This window comes from Pholcus phalangioides, unplaced genomic scaffold (assembly GCF_987345545.1).
Source record: "Pholcus phalangioides strain wild (caught in Gottingen) unplaced genomic scaffold, Ppha-v1.0 ptg000011l_1, whole genome shotgun sequence".
In the NCBI taxonomy this organism is placed as follows: domain Eukaryota; kingdom Metazoa; phylum Arthropoda; class Arachnida; order Araneae; family Pholcidae; genus Pholcus; species Pholcus phalangioides.
In genome coordinates, this window is record NW_028301604.1 from 5,762,185 (window position 1) to 5,776,566 (window position 14,382).

The 14,382-nt window shown below is 35.6% G+C and overlaps 1 protein-coding gene across 1 annotated transcript in view; it reads right to left on the reverse strand.

The window, feature by feature from the left end:
* Window positions 1-14,382, reverse strand: part of LOC149079982 (UPAR/Ly6 domain-containing protein qvr-like) — a 36,139-nt gene that overhangs the window by 5,563 nt on the left and 16,194 nt on the right. Inside the window, exons 2-3 of the mRNA XM_089238902.1 lie at window positions 3,570-3,617; window positions 682-828 (exon numbers count right to left, since the gene is read on the reverse strand). Of these exons, the coding sequence (XP_089095028.1) occupies window positions 682-828; window positions 3,570-3,617 (195 nt within the window). The remainder of the gene's footprint in view (window positions 1-681; window positions 829-3,569; window positions 3,618-14,382) is intronic.

The following is a 14,382-nucleotide window of genomic DNA, read 5'->3' on the forward strand; positions in this document are numbered from 1 at the left end:
TCCTCTTGACATGCATGGTCCATGGTTTTATGGGGTTTTCTCCATATCCGTACACATCCATCAGCCCAATGCAACTGAAAACGCGACTCGACGGACAAATCAACGTGTTTCCAGTCATCAACAGTCCAATGGTGGTGGTGTTGGTGAGACCAGGCGAGGCGCATAGTTTTGTGTGCCTTACAGTCATCAAAGGTTGTTTTTTACATTTGTTTTCGTATTTCTTCAGTGTTTTTGTGTTTTTGTAATTTTTTTCATTTTTTGTTTAATATATAGTGTGTATGAGATTCTATGTATGATTGTGCATAAAGGGTCATTCAAGTATTACGTTAGCATCGATGGTGGGGGTGTATTTCAGGTTTGCTGACTTTTGATGACGGGGGAATCGTTATCAGTGATTGAAAATCCAAATTTCATCTCTACCTCGGAAATGCTGTGACTCATCTCACAAACGCCGACTACTAAGTCGCGTTTAAAGTCACTTTTAAATCGTGATAACCTGCTATTTTGCAGAAACCGATCTAATATCTTCCCTAGCTACCTGTTGTCTTATATAGGGGCTGCTGACCGCATCGAGTTACGTTAATTGGTTGCATTTCTCCTTTATTTTCAAACGCAGTTTTTCTGGCACTCCAGCCTATGTTTTGATCCTATTCGTATCTTTAGATAAAATTGACAACTTACGCGTGCCGCGGTTCATGACAATTTTGACACAGCATCCTTCGCATCTTTTGAGGAGAGGGAGGTCTTGAGGGTGAGCTGTAGAGTTGAAAGGATCTTTACATTTCGAATCAGTATACGTGTCGCACTCGTAACACCAAATTCTTGAGACTGGGATGAAAAAGAATCTATAAATTAGTGATGTACTTTAACTAAACCATCATGAAAGATGTACCACATTTATTTTCTTTGAACATATAATTACGGATGCATATAAAGTACAGTGAAAGTTCGTTTTAACGAGTACGGCTTATAACGAGAATGTTGCTATTGCGTGTAATTTGCAAGTGATTGTCAAAGAGCTAACGTTAAAGATACAAAAAAATATTCGTTTATAGCGAGTCGAAAATTAGGAGGCTTCCGTTATAACGTCAACAAAATTCTCAAAAACGCGAATTTTCCATCGCTTTAAGAATAAAGATATTCTCATGGATTACTAATCCCTTATTATTGCACATGCTTCTTTTAAACATTTTTGTCAGGTACTTCTAACAAAGGATAGACACAGAAAAAGTCACATTTTTCACAGATATGCTGCTAAAAATTCCAAACATTTTGTGCTGCTCTCAGCCTGCAATTTTGTATCTACACAAAGAAAATTTTAAGCACCAATACCAATATTTTATTCGTCATGAAGACCTGGCGCCTGGGATTTGTCCCGCCCTGGCCTATGCTTACCATCAAACACAGAGCACCCCTTGCGGCAAGGTTGCTAAACCTTTAGGAGAGTGCGGGTAACTTTATTGGTTTGAAAACGTGACGCGGGCCACTCAAGTGATCTGTAAGCGTGTTGTGGGCCGCTTGAGTGATCTGTAGATGCTGGTCACTCAAGTTAAATCTGGAACTGTATTGAGCACACCTGGTGCTTCAGAGAGCAGCATGGTGCCTACGAGCAACTGGTTGAAGATGACTGCTCTAAGGGGTGACTGTAGGCCTTTATACACTATATGACTATAAAAATGTGTGTTCAGTAATAAACATGATTTTCGTTTACAATGCATGAAGAGTTTTCATGAATAAGAAGAACGGGGGAACATATAAATATTAAAATTTCATAATTTTAACAGGAATAATTTTTTTTGACCGGAACGGTTTCTAAATTGATCTGTGTCAGCATATGAAATATGTTTTGTAATTAGGAGTTACATTAAGACTAACAGTGAAGGAATTAGCTATTAGATAACGATTAGAGTAGACAGCCGGCATATACTTGTACATATGTTACTGCCGAATCCCGAAGTGCGGCCACTTCGCGAGTTGGCCGAGAGTTGTGGCCAACGTCCGAATTGCAGAAATGATTCGGACTTTGACCGGCCATTTCATGAAGTGACCGGGGATCCTTGGCCAAAGCTCGATGTGCTTATGTAAGATGGCCCCGATAGGAGCCAAATCCATTTTTTTATCGTCAACGTGTGATGCATGTCTATATATAGCAGCTGTAATGCATTAACTCCATGTGACGAGAGAAAAAAAGTGAAATTCGGGAGAAAACTATAAGACTAATTATATAAACATAGTGTTTTGCCAAATTTTAGAGAAAAAATGATTACAGCATCGTGACTGCGGTTTGATGGGTTGCCATAACTAACGAGGACATTATTATCACGAAAAAATACGCCAACTTGACGATGATCCCGAAATATGTCTTTTGTTACCGGCCTGGGATCACCCGCCACTTCGCGAATTGGCCAATTTCGGGCATTGGCAGTAACACATACAACATACAAATGTAAAAAACTACTTAAATTTCATTTAAAACTGAATATCTAAAACTTAATTCTGTTAAAAGTCTACGTTTTCGCACAAATTACCAAAAAAAAAAAATATATATATACAGGGTGATTATTTAGTTCCCCTTGCCGCATTACACTGGCGAACCATTGATCCTATAGAGGCATACTTCCAATTAGAAAAATGATCGAAGTAACGTCTAGAACTCAGAGATGCGGCATTCGTGTTGCAAGGGGTTGTATAGTTATTAAAATATAAAAATTAACTTTTTATACTGACACCCCATCCTCAAAAACCCAATTAGATAGGTGTTTGCCCTGTCTCTCAGGAGGCCTACAAAAAAATTCCACGTCTCTAAGTGCAATATTTGCCGAGATATTTGAATTGAAAAAATGGGAAAGAACAGTGAACCGAACAGACAACTCTTCTTTCCCTTATTTATGCCGTCCTTTCCCAACTTTCAGCTGATTTTTGAATTCAAATATCTCAGCGAGTATTGCATTTAGAAACGTGGAATTTTCTTTGTTGGGCCCAGGAGAGACAGGGCAACAGCTTTGTAATAGGGTTTTTAAAGACGGTGTCCGTTAAAAGTCCGTTAAAAAGTTAATTTTTTTTTAAATTTTAATAACTATATAGCCCCTTTCAACACTAATGACGTATACGAATACAAATACAACGCCACAACAGGCAAAATGCCCAACGAGGTGGCTGAGAAAAAGATGCCCATAACAAAAATATGGATGTCATATGTTTCAAAAATACAGCAACCCAATTAAAAACTAAAATTATATAAAAAATATAGCCTATCTACACACCTTTTCGTCTGTATAAAAATCTGAGTTCTGTACGTTATTTGGATAATTTTCCCCCAACTGTATTTGGATAATTTTTCCAAGTATGCATCTAGGATCGCAAATAACATTCGGCGAGGGGAATTATATAATCACCCTGTATATAGCTTTATATCTCTATATATCATAGCTTTATATCAAAACCGAACAGGATCTTGAACACAACGAATGAACCAGTTTCCTGAACACTACTGAATACAATAATTGATTTTAAGCAGAAAATGCTATAGAGCTATTTTGAGACAAGACACACATTTAGAAAATACTTACACAGACATTCTTCCTCTGCTCTTACTGATACGCATTGCGATAGAATTCCTGCAAAGGAAAGATTTTAACGATTTTGAGAGTACAAATACATTGAAACAGATACGTTTCAACAAAGTTATTTTCATGTATCAGAAAGTGGAGAGAGCCTCATCTGTAATAACAGTAAAAATAAACTCAATTTCTTAACGAGAACTTGAGTCTTTGGTATTATTTCCTTTCTCCGAAACAAAAAAATCAATAATGGAAAGTCATTACCTGCACCATTACTAGCTAAATATACTGTGAAAATAACAGAATATTCCGTTCATAGAATTTTTTGCAGCCGTGTTTCGAATATTGCATGAACTTTTCTTAAAATTTGACATAAAAATTTTCATAGAAAATAACATAAATAATTCAAAATTTATTATTGTTTTCATCATTTTAGAGATACTTTCTTTCACATTTTCAGATACTTTCTAAAAAATTTTATTAAAGTTCACTCCATTACCATTGTAAAGAAAAATGACAAGAAAGGTAGTCGGAATACCTTAAAAAAACATTATTATGCACCTATAACGTTAAAAAATATATAGTACTTGTTTCTCACAAACTTTATTTCAACTGGAATGCCCAAAATATGACCCTTACAATAGAGGGGCTGACAGGGCTCAGTGGGTTATTGAAAAATTTAATAATATGTAAATCCAAATTCTATATGAGCCTCGCGTGCATTGATTGATTGAAATGTAAGCAAATATCAGGCTAATAAAAGGAATCATGTAGGAAGAAAAATTTACTTCATTTATGCACCTGTAAGTTGTCTGAAAAGACTCGATTCGGCTTTTTTCGTCGACAAAAAGGCCTCAAGACATCATTATATTGATTACATTAGTACATTTTAAAAATATTTAATCATTAAAAATATAATAATTACAAAATATTTCAGTTAAAGTTCATCTTAATTAGAGATAAATCCTTGTATATATTACTGTCAAAGCCCGAAATCGGTCAGTTCTCGAATAGGCCAATTTCGTTGTAACTTGACCAGATCAATATCCGAATTGCTGGATTTGGCCAGCCAGTTCGTGAAGTGGCTGGAGATTCCTAGCCAAAGTCCGAAAAAGAAAAGGCATGATTTTTGGGGTCATTGCCATTTGGTGTAGTTTTTCGTGATAACACATTATATTACAGTCACGATGCGGTAATAATGTTTTTTTCTTCAAAAGTTGACAGAAAAAACTGTGTGTGTCTATATTATTATACAAAAACATTTTTTATCTCTCGTCACATGGAGCTGATCCAATACAACTACTATATATAATCATGTATCACACGTTAGAGGTGAAAAAAAAATGGATTTGAGGCCTGTCGGACCGTCTTACATCAGCACTTTGAACATTGGCCAGGGATCTCTAGCCACTTCACGAATTGGCCGGCCAAAGCCGGAATCATTTCTGCAAATTGAACTTTAGCCAAAACTCTCAGCCAATTCATGAATCGGCCACACTTCGGACTTTGGCAGTAACATATATATTGTTTATTCATCATGTGTTTGAAAAAATAACGATTTTTTAAGAAACAAAAAAATCATTTCTCAAATTATAATATGGTATTAGTCATAGCTTATATACTGTATACGATGCTATTAAAGATCATCCTAAACATTTATACCATAGTGGCAGTGGTTCTCAAACGTTTGTCACCCCTCGGTTCCCTTGAGTGGTTCTTCCCTATTCATGGTTCATCTGAGGCTCCCCAGAATAGTTTGGTAGATATTTTCCCATATAAAAGAACCTCTTCAAAGCATAAATAGACACAAAAACCAATATCTCCAGCTCTCCGCGACACCCTTGACAAAAATTCGTGACGCACATTTTGAGAAACACTGCCATAGGGGTAAAACCACCGCATTTGTAAAATATGCTGGTACAGTAAAAACCTCTCGTTTGCGGACAACGACCGTCGGGACAAAAAAATTCGTCCGTAGAAGAGGGGTGATCTTTAGTCAGGGGTTCGAAATGCATGCTTTTGTTACACAAGGAAAAAATTACTATTTTTCCGTAAAACAAGAGCAACCGCATCTGGGGGTTGTCTGTTAAGAGGGGTTTTACTGCCTTCACACACATATAAACAAAAATATTTTTATTTGAAATCCTCTACAGACGATTATGGGAAATTATAGTACGTATATTCTATACTTTGATATACCACAGGCAACATGCTGTATTAATGAATTAAAAATTCATATGAAACAAAATTGCATAAATATGGATTTTAACGAAGATATACCAAATTTTCTACGATAGAACAGTTACTCTTGAGTCACTGGCTAATTTATAGTTTTTCACATGCATATTTATTGCATTAAAAAATTGATTTAAGAATATTTTTTGAAATGCAGCATTTCTAAATGACTAAATATATCCTTTATTCCAACATAATTTTTCCTGACATTTAGTAATAGTTTTGAACTTCTGTCCCATCGGAAATGTAGAAAATTTATTTCACTGACGTATCTTGTGGAAATTCTGTTAAAAAAGGTTGATCCCCAATAAATTTCTATCAGTTTTGGTCGATCTGAAATGGAAGAATCGAAAGAAAATAGGAAAAAAAAAAAGATCCAAAAAAAAAGAAGGGTGTAAAATGTCTTTCCGGGACTTACGTGGAGAGCTATAACATTTTGGAGAAGAGGTAAAGGTCCCTACAACGATTTATCACTTGACAGACAGTGGCAATTTTCCATCGATCGCGGAATTCTAGCTTCTGAAGCAAATTTTCTAAGGGTTTCAGAAAAATAACAGAAAGCCACAGAGTCTTTTGTAGCTCTTTGGACATTTCATTCCCGTTTTCTTTCTTTTCTTTTGTGGTTCCTTACTTCACTTGTGCACGTTGTACTTCACTTTCATCAATTTTTTTCCCCGGCAGCTTTTCTATTGTCTTTTTACGCTGTGTTTGCTTTTTAGATTGATGTTTTTTTTAAAGGACAAAAATGAATTTTCGTTCACTTTTTTGTATGCTTTCCATTGTGGGAGTTAATTGAAAATCAAGATGAAAATCTTAAAGTATATAAGATACATTACTCTCCTAGAAAATCCTATGAGCGTTTGTACGAAAAATTCGAGAAAAAAAAATGTCAATCCCGTAGTTTCAGTTTTTTTTCATGTTTTTTAGAGATGCTAAAATGAAAATTCAGTGAAATAATTTTTTTTTTAAGTTTTTTGAATTAGGGGGGATGCCATTTCAGTAGTCCCTGCATTTGAAATTTCAAAACCTTTGAGGTGAAATAGAGAATATCAAAATGTATAAAAACGTAATCGAATTTAATATCAAAATATATTAAATTATTTTAGGAAAGTATGATTGGAATGATACCAGTAGGAAATAGGAGGTACTGTTCGCAAGTACTTCAGTTGAGCAATGATTTACAATATGCAATGATGTGCAATAAGCAATGACGTACAATTTCGGAGCAATGACGTACAATTTTGAAGCAATGACGTACAATTTTGAAGCAATGACGTACAATTTTGAAGCAATGACGTACAATTTTGAAGCAATGATGTACAGAACGGTCATTAACTTATGAAATGGGTCACGTGATAAGAATCTCCATTACCGTGTTAATATGTACTGTGAAATTCAAGACATCTTTGTGTCTGAAATATACGGCACTCAATGCATCGTTGGCTTGCCGCATCACTGCCAATAATGTTCCTTAATGCGAGGTACATTTTAAAAGCAATGGCGTTTCATTTCGTTCATCACCACTTTGATGGTCGTCCACAGAGAGAGTCCCATTCCTGCAGTACTGGTGAACTTCTTAGAACACATCTTATCTCGTTCAAGTAAAATAAAAGAATACAGTTTATGAGGTTGCCTATCGCCTCTGAAAGTTTTCAAGTGAAATTTGTAACCACCCAGTATTAGAAGTATCTGTAGTAATAACACATTTAAAACCTATTAGATAAACTTTAGAAACGTTTTACAACGAGCGTGTATTTTATAAAATCTCGTAAATTTTATGTCGAAGAACTGGCATTATAAATTTAATCTATACTTCGAGTTTTTTACGTTTTCACTAACATTTTATCAGAAAAGAAAAACGAGATCGGATTATTGTCAATTCGTGTTAAGAATGAATAGTGTGGGTTCCATGACGTTATCTTCTTCCGAAGCTTTAAATTTAAAAAAAAATCAAAGTAAACTATCTTGAGCAAACTTAGCAGTTGTTAGAACAACCTCTGAGTTTATTCTATGGGGTCCATTAACGCCAAGAAAACTATCTTTAATTACACAAGGTCGTTAATAAGCTCTTCTCTAATGGGTTCGACTAATTGCGTATTCGGTCTGCCAGTAATTGCTAATCTTCTATCGAATTTCTACACAGAAGAAGTAACCCTTCGGTAATAGCAGGCACGGATTAAAAAAAGAAAAGATATTCTGAATGAAAAGAGTCAAGTAAAATGAAGTAAAAACGAAGTTTCGGAACCGAACACCTTCATTACACTTCGGTCTCATCTTACTTTGGTTATTAATTAAGTGAATTTCTCGACTACACCATTACCGTAAGATATATAGTATGTGTTTTAGCATTATTTATGATCACAACATTAAGTGTCATTTATAATCATCCGTGCAGTTTTGCAACAAGAAACGTAAGATAATCAATGGATATCGTTCTATTAACTCATTTTTGGACGGGAAATAATGGCCAACATTAAATCCGGCTCCCGGCATTATTATCGCTTCCTACTGAATTACTGTCTGATGAAATATACAGTATATAGACATTAATTCAATACAATTTTTTTTATCACACGTAAACAAAAGAGTCTTTTTACGCCAGACATAAAACGTCGCGATGATCTGGGTATGATATATTATCCTTTTGAAACCATGATTATATTGCTATTTTTGCTTCCAAATCACTGTCATGACAATCTTTTGTTCATTTTTCAAATTATAAGTACTGTATTTATGTGTAATGCTATTTTTCAGCAGGAACAGCGCAAAAATCAATAATACTATAATTATTAATTCTAGTAAGCAGGATCTAACGTTAGTTAATGTAAAATTATGTGAACAAAATAATAAAATTGTTTCTATTGTGTTATAATAAAATTTATTCTCTAATATATGAACGGGTTAAAGTTAGAGTGGTGTAAGTCATAAATTCTGATTTTGAGGAAAAAGAATGTTTAATTAGAACCGTGTTGTCATAATAATCTTTTTCCATGTTAAAAATTTTGTGATTTCGCAATCTGGTGGCAAACTATTGAAGTTGTGACACTTCCTTTTTTCTTTCAATAGTTTAGCACTCCTAGATATCATTTCTGGACTTGAATCAAAATTGTTGAAAATTGACTTACCCTACTTCAACCCCTTCATATCTTGCCCAATTCAAAAAATTTCGAGCCATCCTCCTGATTTAGTAATGATATACATTCTATATTGATTTTCGGCAATAAAAATTGGGCATCTTGAAAATGGTTGGTACCTCAACATGCCTGAATTTGAATTGAAGCTCGATTATCTATATAATCATATAATTCTCGAGTTTTTCAAATTAATTTTCCTGTGTGAGTAAACTATCTGAGTGCATAAAATAATTGTGGTGAAACTATACAAAATTGAAAACGGTTATATATTGTTATACAATATATATCCCTACCCTATATATTGTTTTCACGGCATATATATTGACATGACAGGGAAAACATGATAAAGGGAAATTAATTTCAATCAGGTTGTTTTGATTCAACTAAGCCTTGTTGAAAATAGAGTAGAAAAACGAGACATTTTTTTTATAAAAAAGTTGGGACGCCAAAATTACGGCAATATCCTATAAAATACGGGTCATAAGATCACTCTTTGTATACAAGTTTCTGGCCCGCAAGCGGTAGAAATACCTCATATCTGGCACGCTGAATAAAAATGCTGTGCACCACTGGTCTAGCACCATACATCAATGGCGATCATTGCGGAAAGCCGTTGTGTATCACCTGTGATCTTTGTTGCTATGAACTGTGGGTATTCTCAACAAAATTGCTACACCAGTACAGTTTCAGAGGCTGAAGTTATACTCTTACTTCAGTTCATCTGAGCAAAAGAGTAACTTAGCATGTGAGCAAGCATGTGAATGACCAAACGAGTGACCAACAGATCGAGGAACCATGTGAGTGAGTGACGTGCAAACTTCACATATGACCACTCTCCATGTGAGTGAGTGACGAGCAAACTTCAGCTCACATACTTGCATGTGCAAGTATGTGAGTTACTCATAGTGTGTGCAAGTATGTGACTTACCCATAGTGTGTGCAAGTATGTGACTTACCTAGAGCGTGTGCAAGTATGTGACTTACCTAGAGCGTGTGCAAGTATGAGTGACGAAAACAGTGTGCAAGTATGAGTGACGAAAACAGTGGGCAAGAATGAGTGACGAAAACAGTGTGGACAAACATGTGAGTGACAAAAACAGTGTGCAAGCATCCGAGTGACCAAGAAATTAATAGAATGGGAGAATGGTGGCGAAATTTTTGTATAACCAAAACGACGTGCGAGCATGTGAATGACTAAAAGAGTAGTTTTAAAGACACTAGTGTGCACTTGCGAAAGTGGAAAGGGGAGGCCAAGTGGGTTATAGCACAGGTTGGCGAATTCTAGGAAAGAGTAGTCAAGAAAACTAGACTGGAATGCCAGAAGAGCGGCAAAATTCGTGTACGAAGGTTACGACAGTTGGCTGATGCAAAGTTAAATGCAGGAAAGAAAATTCAACTAAATGGACCAATCAACTTGGCGAATATGTCACCATCTTCACTTCATCACCAAACATAAAGTAAAGATGTTTTCTTTCGCCATCTGGTGGCATGTCAGAATGTCTGAGCTTTGACCTGAATTAGGTCTGGCTGTCCATGTCCGGCCCCGTTCAGTGCACACGAACTCTAACGGAAGAGGATTCGTTGGTTTTGTAGTCCAGCGGTCTCTGGCCGCAGTGGTGGTCGAGTGGTCATAATAACGGACTCGTATTACGAGGATTCGGGTTCGAATCCCACTGCCGCCACAGTCGGCTGAAGTTGGTTCTTATGGTTCCCAACTTCGGAACACAAATGCGAGAGCCGATATTCCCGTTAAAAAGGCTCGCCACAGAGAGCAACAGGTGCGCAACTAATTAATCAATCATTACAATTCATTCATGGCTAGGAAAATTGACGGCTGATGAAAGCACTACACATAACAAGCATTACACAGAAACAAATTTCACGTTTGGTTCACAACACGTGTACACACAATCCGGAATGTACCATTTCGTTAGAAATTCCGTAGAGGAATGTGTACGAGGGGGTGCCCACGGTTATAAGTAATAATAGTAGTCTAGTGCAGTGGTGCGGAAACCGTGGGAGCAACCAATCCCCCGGGGGTGGAGTTGCGTCAATGAACTAGGGGGTCGTGAGAGATTCTCCAAAATAAAAACTTCCAAATACGAAATTCATTTTTTATGTAAAAATATGTCAAAACTAAAGAATGGCTTTATTCAGCTGAGCTATAATTACTATGTAAAGGTTTTTAGCAGCTGGCGGATGCGAAGATATATTTTTGGAAAGAGAGAAAATTCAACTGTGCCCATGCGGGGAATTGAACCCACGTCCTTTCACTTTCCGGGTGAACGCCCTACTCACTTCCGGGTCCTTTCACCCGGAAAGTGAGAGGACGTGGGTTCGATTCCCCGCAGGGACAGTTGAATTTTCTCTCTTTCCAAAAATATAACTTCGCCAGCCAGTTGTTAAAAACCTTTGTATGGATAGCGGAGAGTGACATCATCCTCGGATAATTACCATGTATCATACAATGTAATTTTATCAAATTCTATTTGAACAATAATCAATATATCGGCTCCGTCATGCCAGAATCACGAATGTGCATTGTCCTTGCAAAAAAAAAAGAACATGGGATATGACGTTTGAATGCTTACTCTACCCATGTTACTCTATGGATGTTATTTTCCCAAAATGTGTTTTGTTACAAGTGCTCCAGTAGGGATACACATTCACGTTTCAGTCACAACTTAGATAGCAAAACAAGTTATCCAAACAGCTGATAAAAAAAAGGAAAATGTTTACATTCATGCTTCTGACATGTTGCGGACGGTATCAATTTATTATTTTTACAGGGTGATTCTGATTTAAAAATTGTACATTTCTTAAAATTTAAAAGCACAGCATAGAATGATGAGTGATATGTGAATACACGGGGCAAATGTGTCTACGTTTTATGAACAATTTTTGTTAATGGTCGATTTCGAGGGTAGAATCATTTTAAAATTAGACGATTCCTTCTTAATCACCCTATACACAAAAATCAAGGACCATACACCTCGCTATAAGGGACACTAAGTACATCAAAAAACACAGTAAATAAATGTATTTATATGATATTAAAAAAAATTGAATATGATTGGAAGTCAATATCGCCTAATTAAAATCGAAACAAGCGTTCCGCAAAGTACTTTCGGGACAGCACATTTACTGGCAAAAAAATCGGAATGTCCCAGAAAATCCGGAGATACGGTTAGCTTATGTAAGGGTCGTCGATAAATTTTTTGGTCAAAAGGGGGTCGCGCTTCAAAAAAGTTTGCGCACTACTGGTCTACTGGTCTAGGGCATAGTTTCCCAACCTTTTTTGTTCCATCGCCCCCAATGCAATCTTATGTTATACCCGTAGCTTCTACCGCCCCCCCCGGAACATTCCATCGCCCACGTTGGGAATCACTGGTCTACGGCGCTCATCCGACAAGTGAGAAAACGTGGGTTCGATTCCCCGCAAGGCCAGTTGAATTTTCTTTTCTGGATTTAGCTTCGCATCAGCCAGTTGAATTTTCTTTTCTGGATTTAGCTTCGCATCAGCCAGTTGTCGAAACCTTCGTCGTAACAGCAGAGAATGACATCATCTTCGGAAAATTCGTGTATCCCATATGCGGCAAAACAAATAAACGCCCCTCTGGCTTTTATTGCATCATCGTGAAGTTTCCCAAATGTTTAATGGCTCGCGATTAATATTGTTGTTATTGATCTGAAACTTAAATTGTTCGTTTGTCTCACTATCTACAATGCATGTGACACATTTCATTTGTTTTGATGATTTCTTCACGGTGTTTCAATTTCCTCAATCCCGCGAGGATAAAGTCGATAGGCTACATATAAATTTAATAAATGAGAGCATATACCAAACTAACGAAAACAAAACGTCTTTTAAGAAAAGCAATTTAGACTAAGCGTTGGTAATATACATTGTATGAATGGTGTTTCTTATTTTTTCTTTAAGATCAAAGAATGGATAAGCCTTTTTTTTCTTCAGGGAAGTAACATTATCCGCACATTTAGAAAAAAATGTTTTGTTTGAGGAATAAAATGTTTTGAAAAAAGCTACATTTTTTTTATGGTGCTGAGGTCAAAGAAAATTACTTACATTTACGTTTTACTATGCTGAACCGGTGTTCATTATCTAATAAATGTATTTTTTTTAATTTTTACTGTTTTTTGTGCTTTTACACACGTTCATTTCTTAACGTTTTTAAGTAATTTGTATATACAGGTTGTCCTGTAAGTCCTAATGCGCACTTTATCTCATCAACCGGTCATCGTCGAGGTATGGTTCCAATTTCAAAAATGCTCAAAACGGATTATCACCCTGACTCAGTTTTGAGAGAGAAAATACAGTGTGTCGAAAAGTGAAAGAGCTAAATTTTTATTTGGTCACCCTGTCTTAGAAAACCCAATTGCAAAGAAAGTGGTTTACCTGTCTCTTCTGAGGCTGACAAAAAAAATTCACGGTTTTAAGTACAATATTTTTTCGCTGAGATATTTGAATTCAAAATCCGAGAAACGGTGGGATAGAATAGCATAAATGAGGGAAAGAAGCGTTTTCCGTAAGTTTATGATGTTCGCTCCCAACTCTTCTCCGTTTCTGTAATTCAAATATCTCAGCGAATAGTGCACTTAGAAACGTGAAATTTTTTTTGTTGCTAATAACTAACTAAATAACTAACCTTTCTTAATTAGGGTTTTTTAAAGGGCAGAGTGAGAAAATAAAAATTTAGATTTTTTTCATTTAGTGACAAACATTTCCCTCTGGTACGCGGGGTGATTTTTTAACATATTTTTTAAGCATTTTTCAATTGGAACTACAATTCTACGACGAATGGTGGATGAGATAGAGGCCGTATTAAGACTTATAAGTGTATATTCATTTTAATATACTATTCAGATTTTATTTATGTATCTGTGGTAAAATTTAATCACCCTGTTTCAATTAATTTTTCGTTCTTTTATTTTTTACTTACTTTTATATTTCATTTGTGATGTGCTTTATCTGCCTTATAAATTAGTTAAGTAAATGAATATATCTAGCTAGAAATTTACTTTATTTCTTTCTGGCTTTCATTAAAATCTTAGTCTTTGTCGCAATGCGCTTTTTTCCATCTAAACAAAATTTTTTAGTTGAAACTAAAGCAATTAAATAGCCTATGAATTCATTATAATTAAGGAATTTCTTCACTTCCTTTAAGTAAACCAATGAAAATAACTATTTTTTGTTTAACGTCTGACAAGTAAAATAAAGTATTTAAATAAATCGATACTACAATGCGTTGCCGTATAATGATTTGAAACAGCATTTTTTCTTTCAAAACATCTTACAGAACGCATGTGTTCAAAAACGTATTGAATTTGTAAAAAAAAAAAATTAATTTGGGAGGATTAAGAAATCTGAACAAAATTATATCTTGTAGCTAAATAAATTTCTTCAAATGTCTAAAACAAGAGCTAATTTGCTCGAC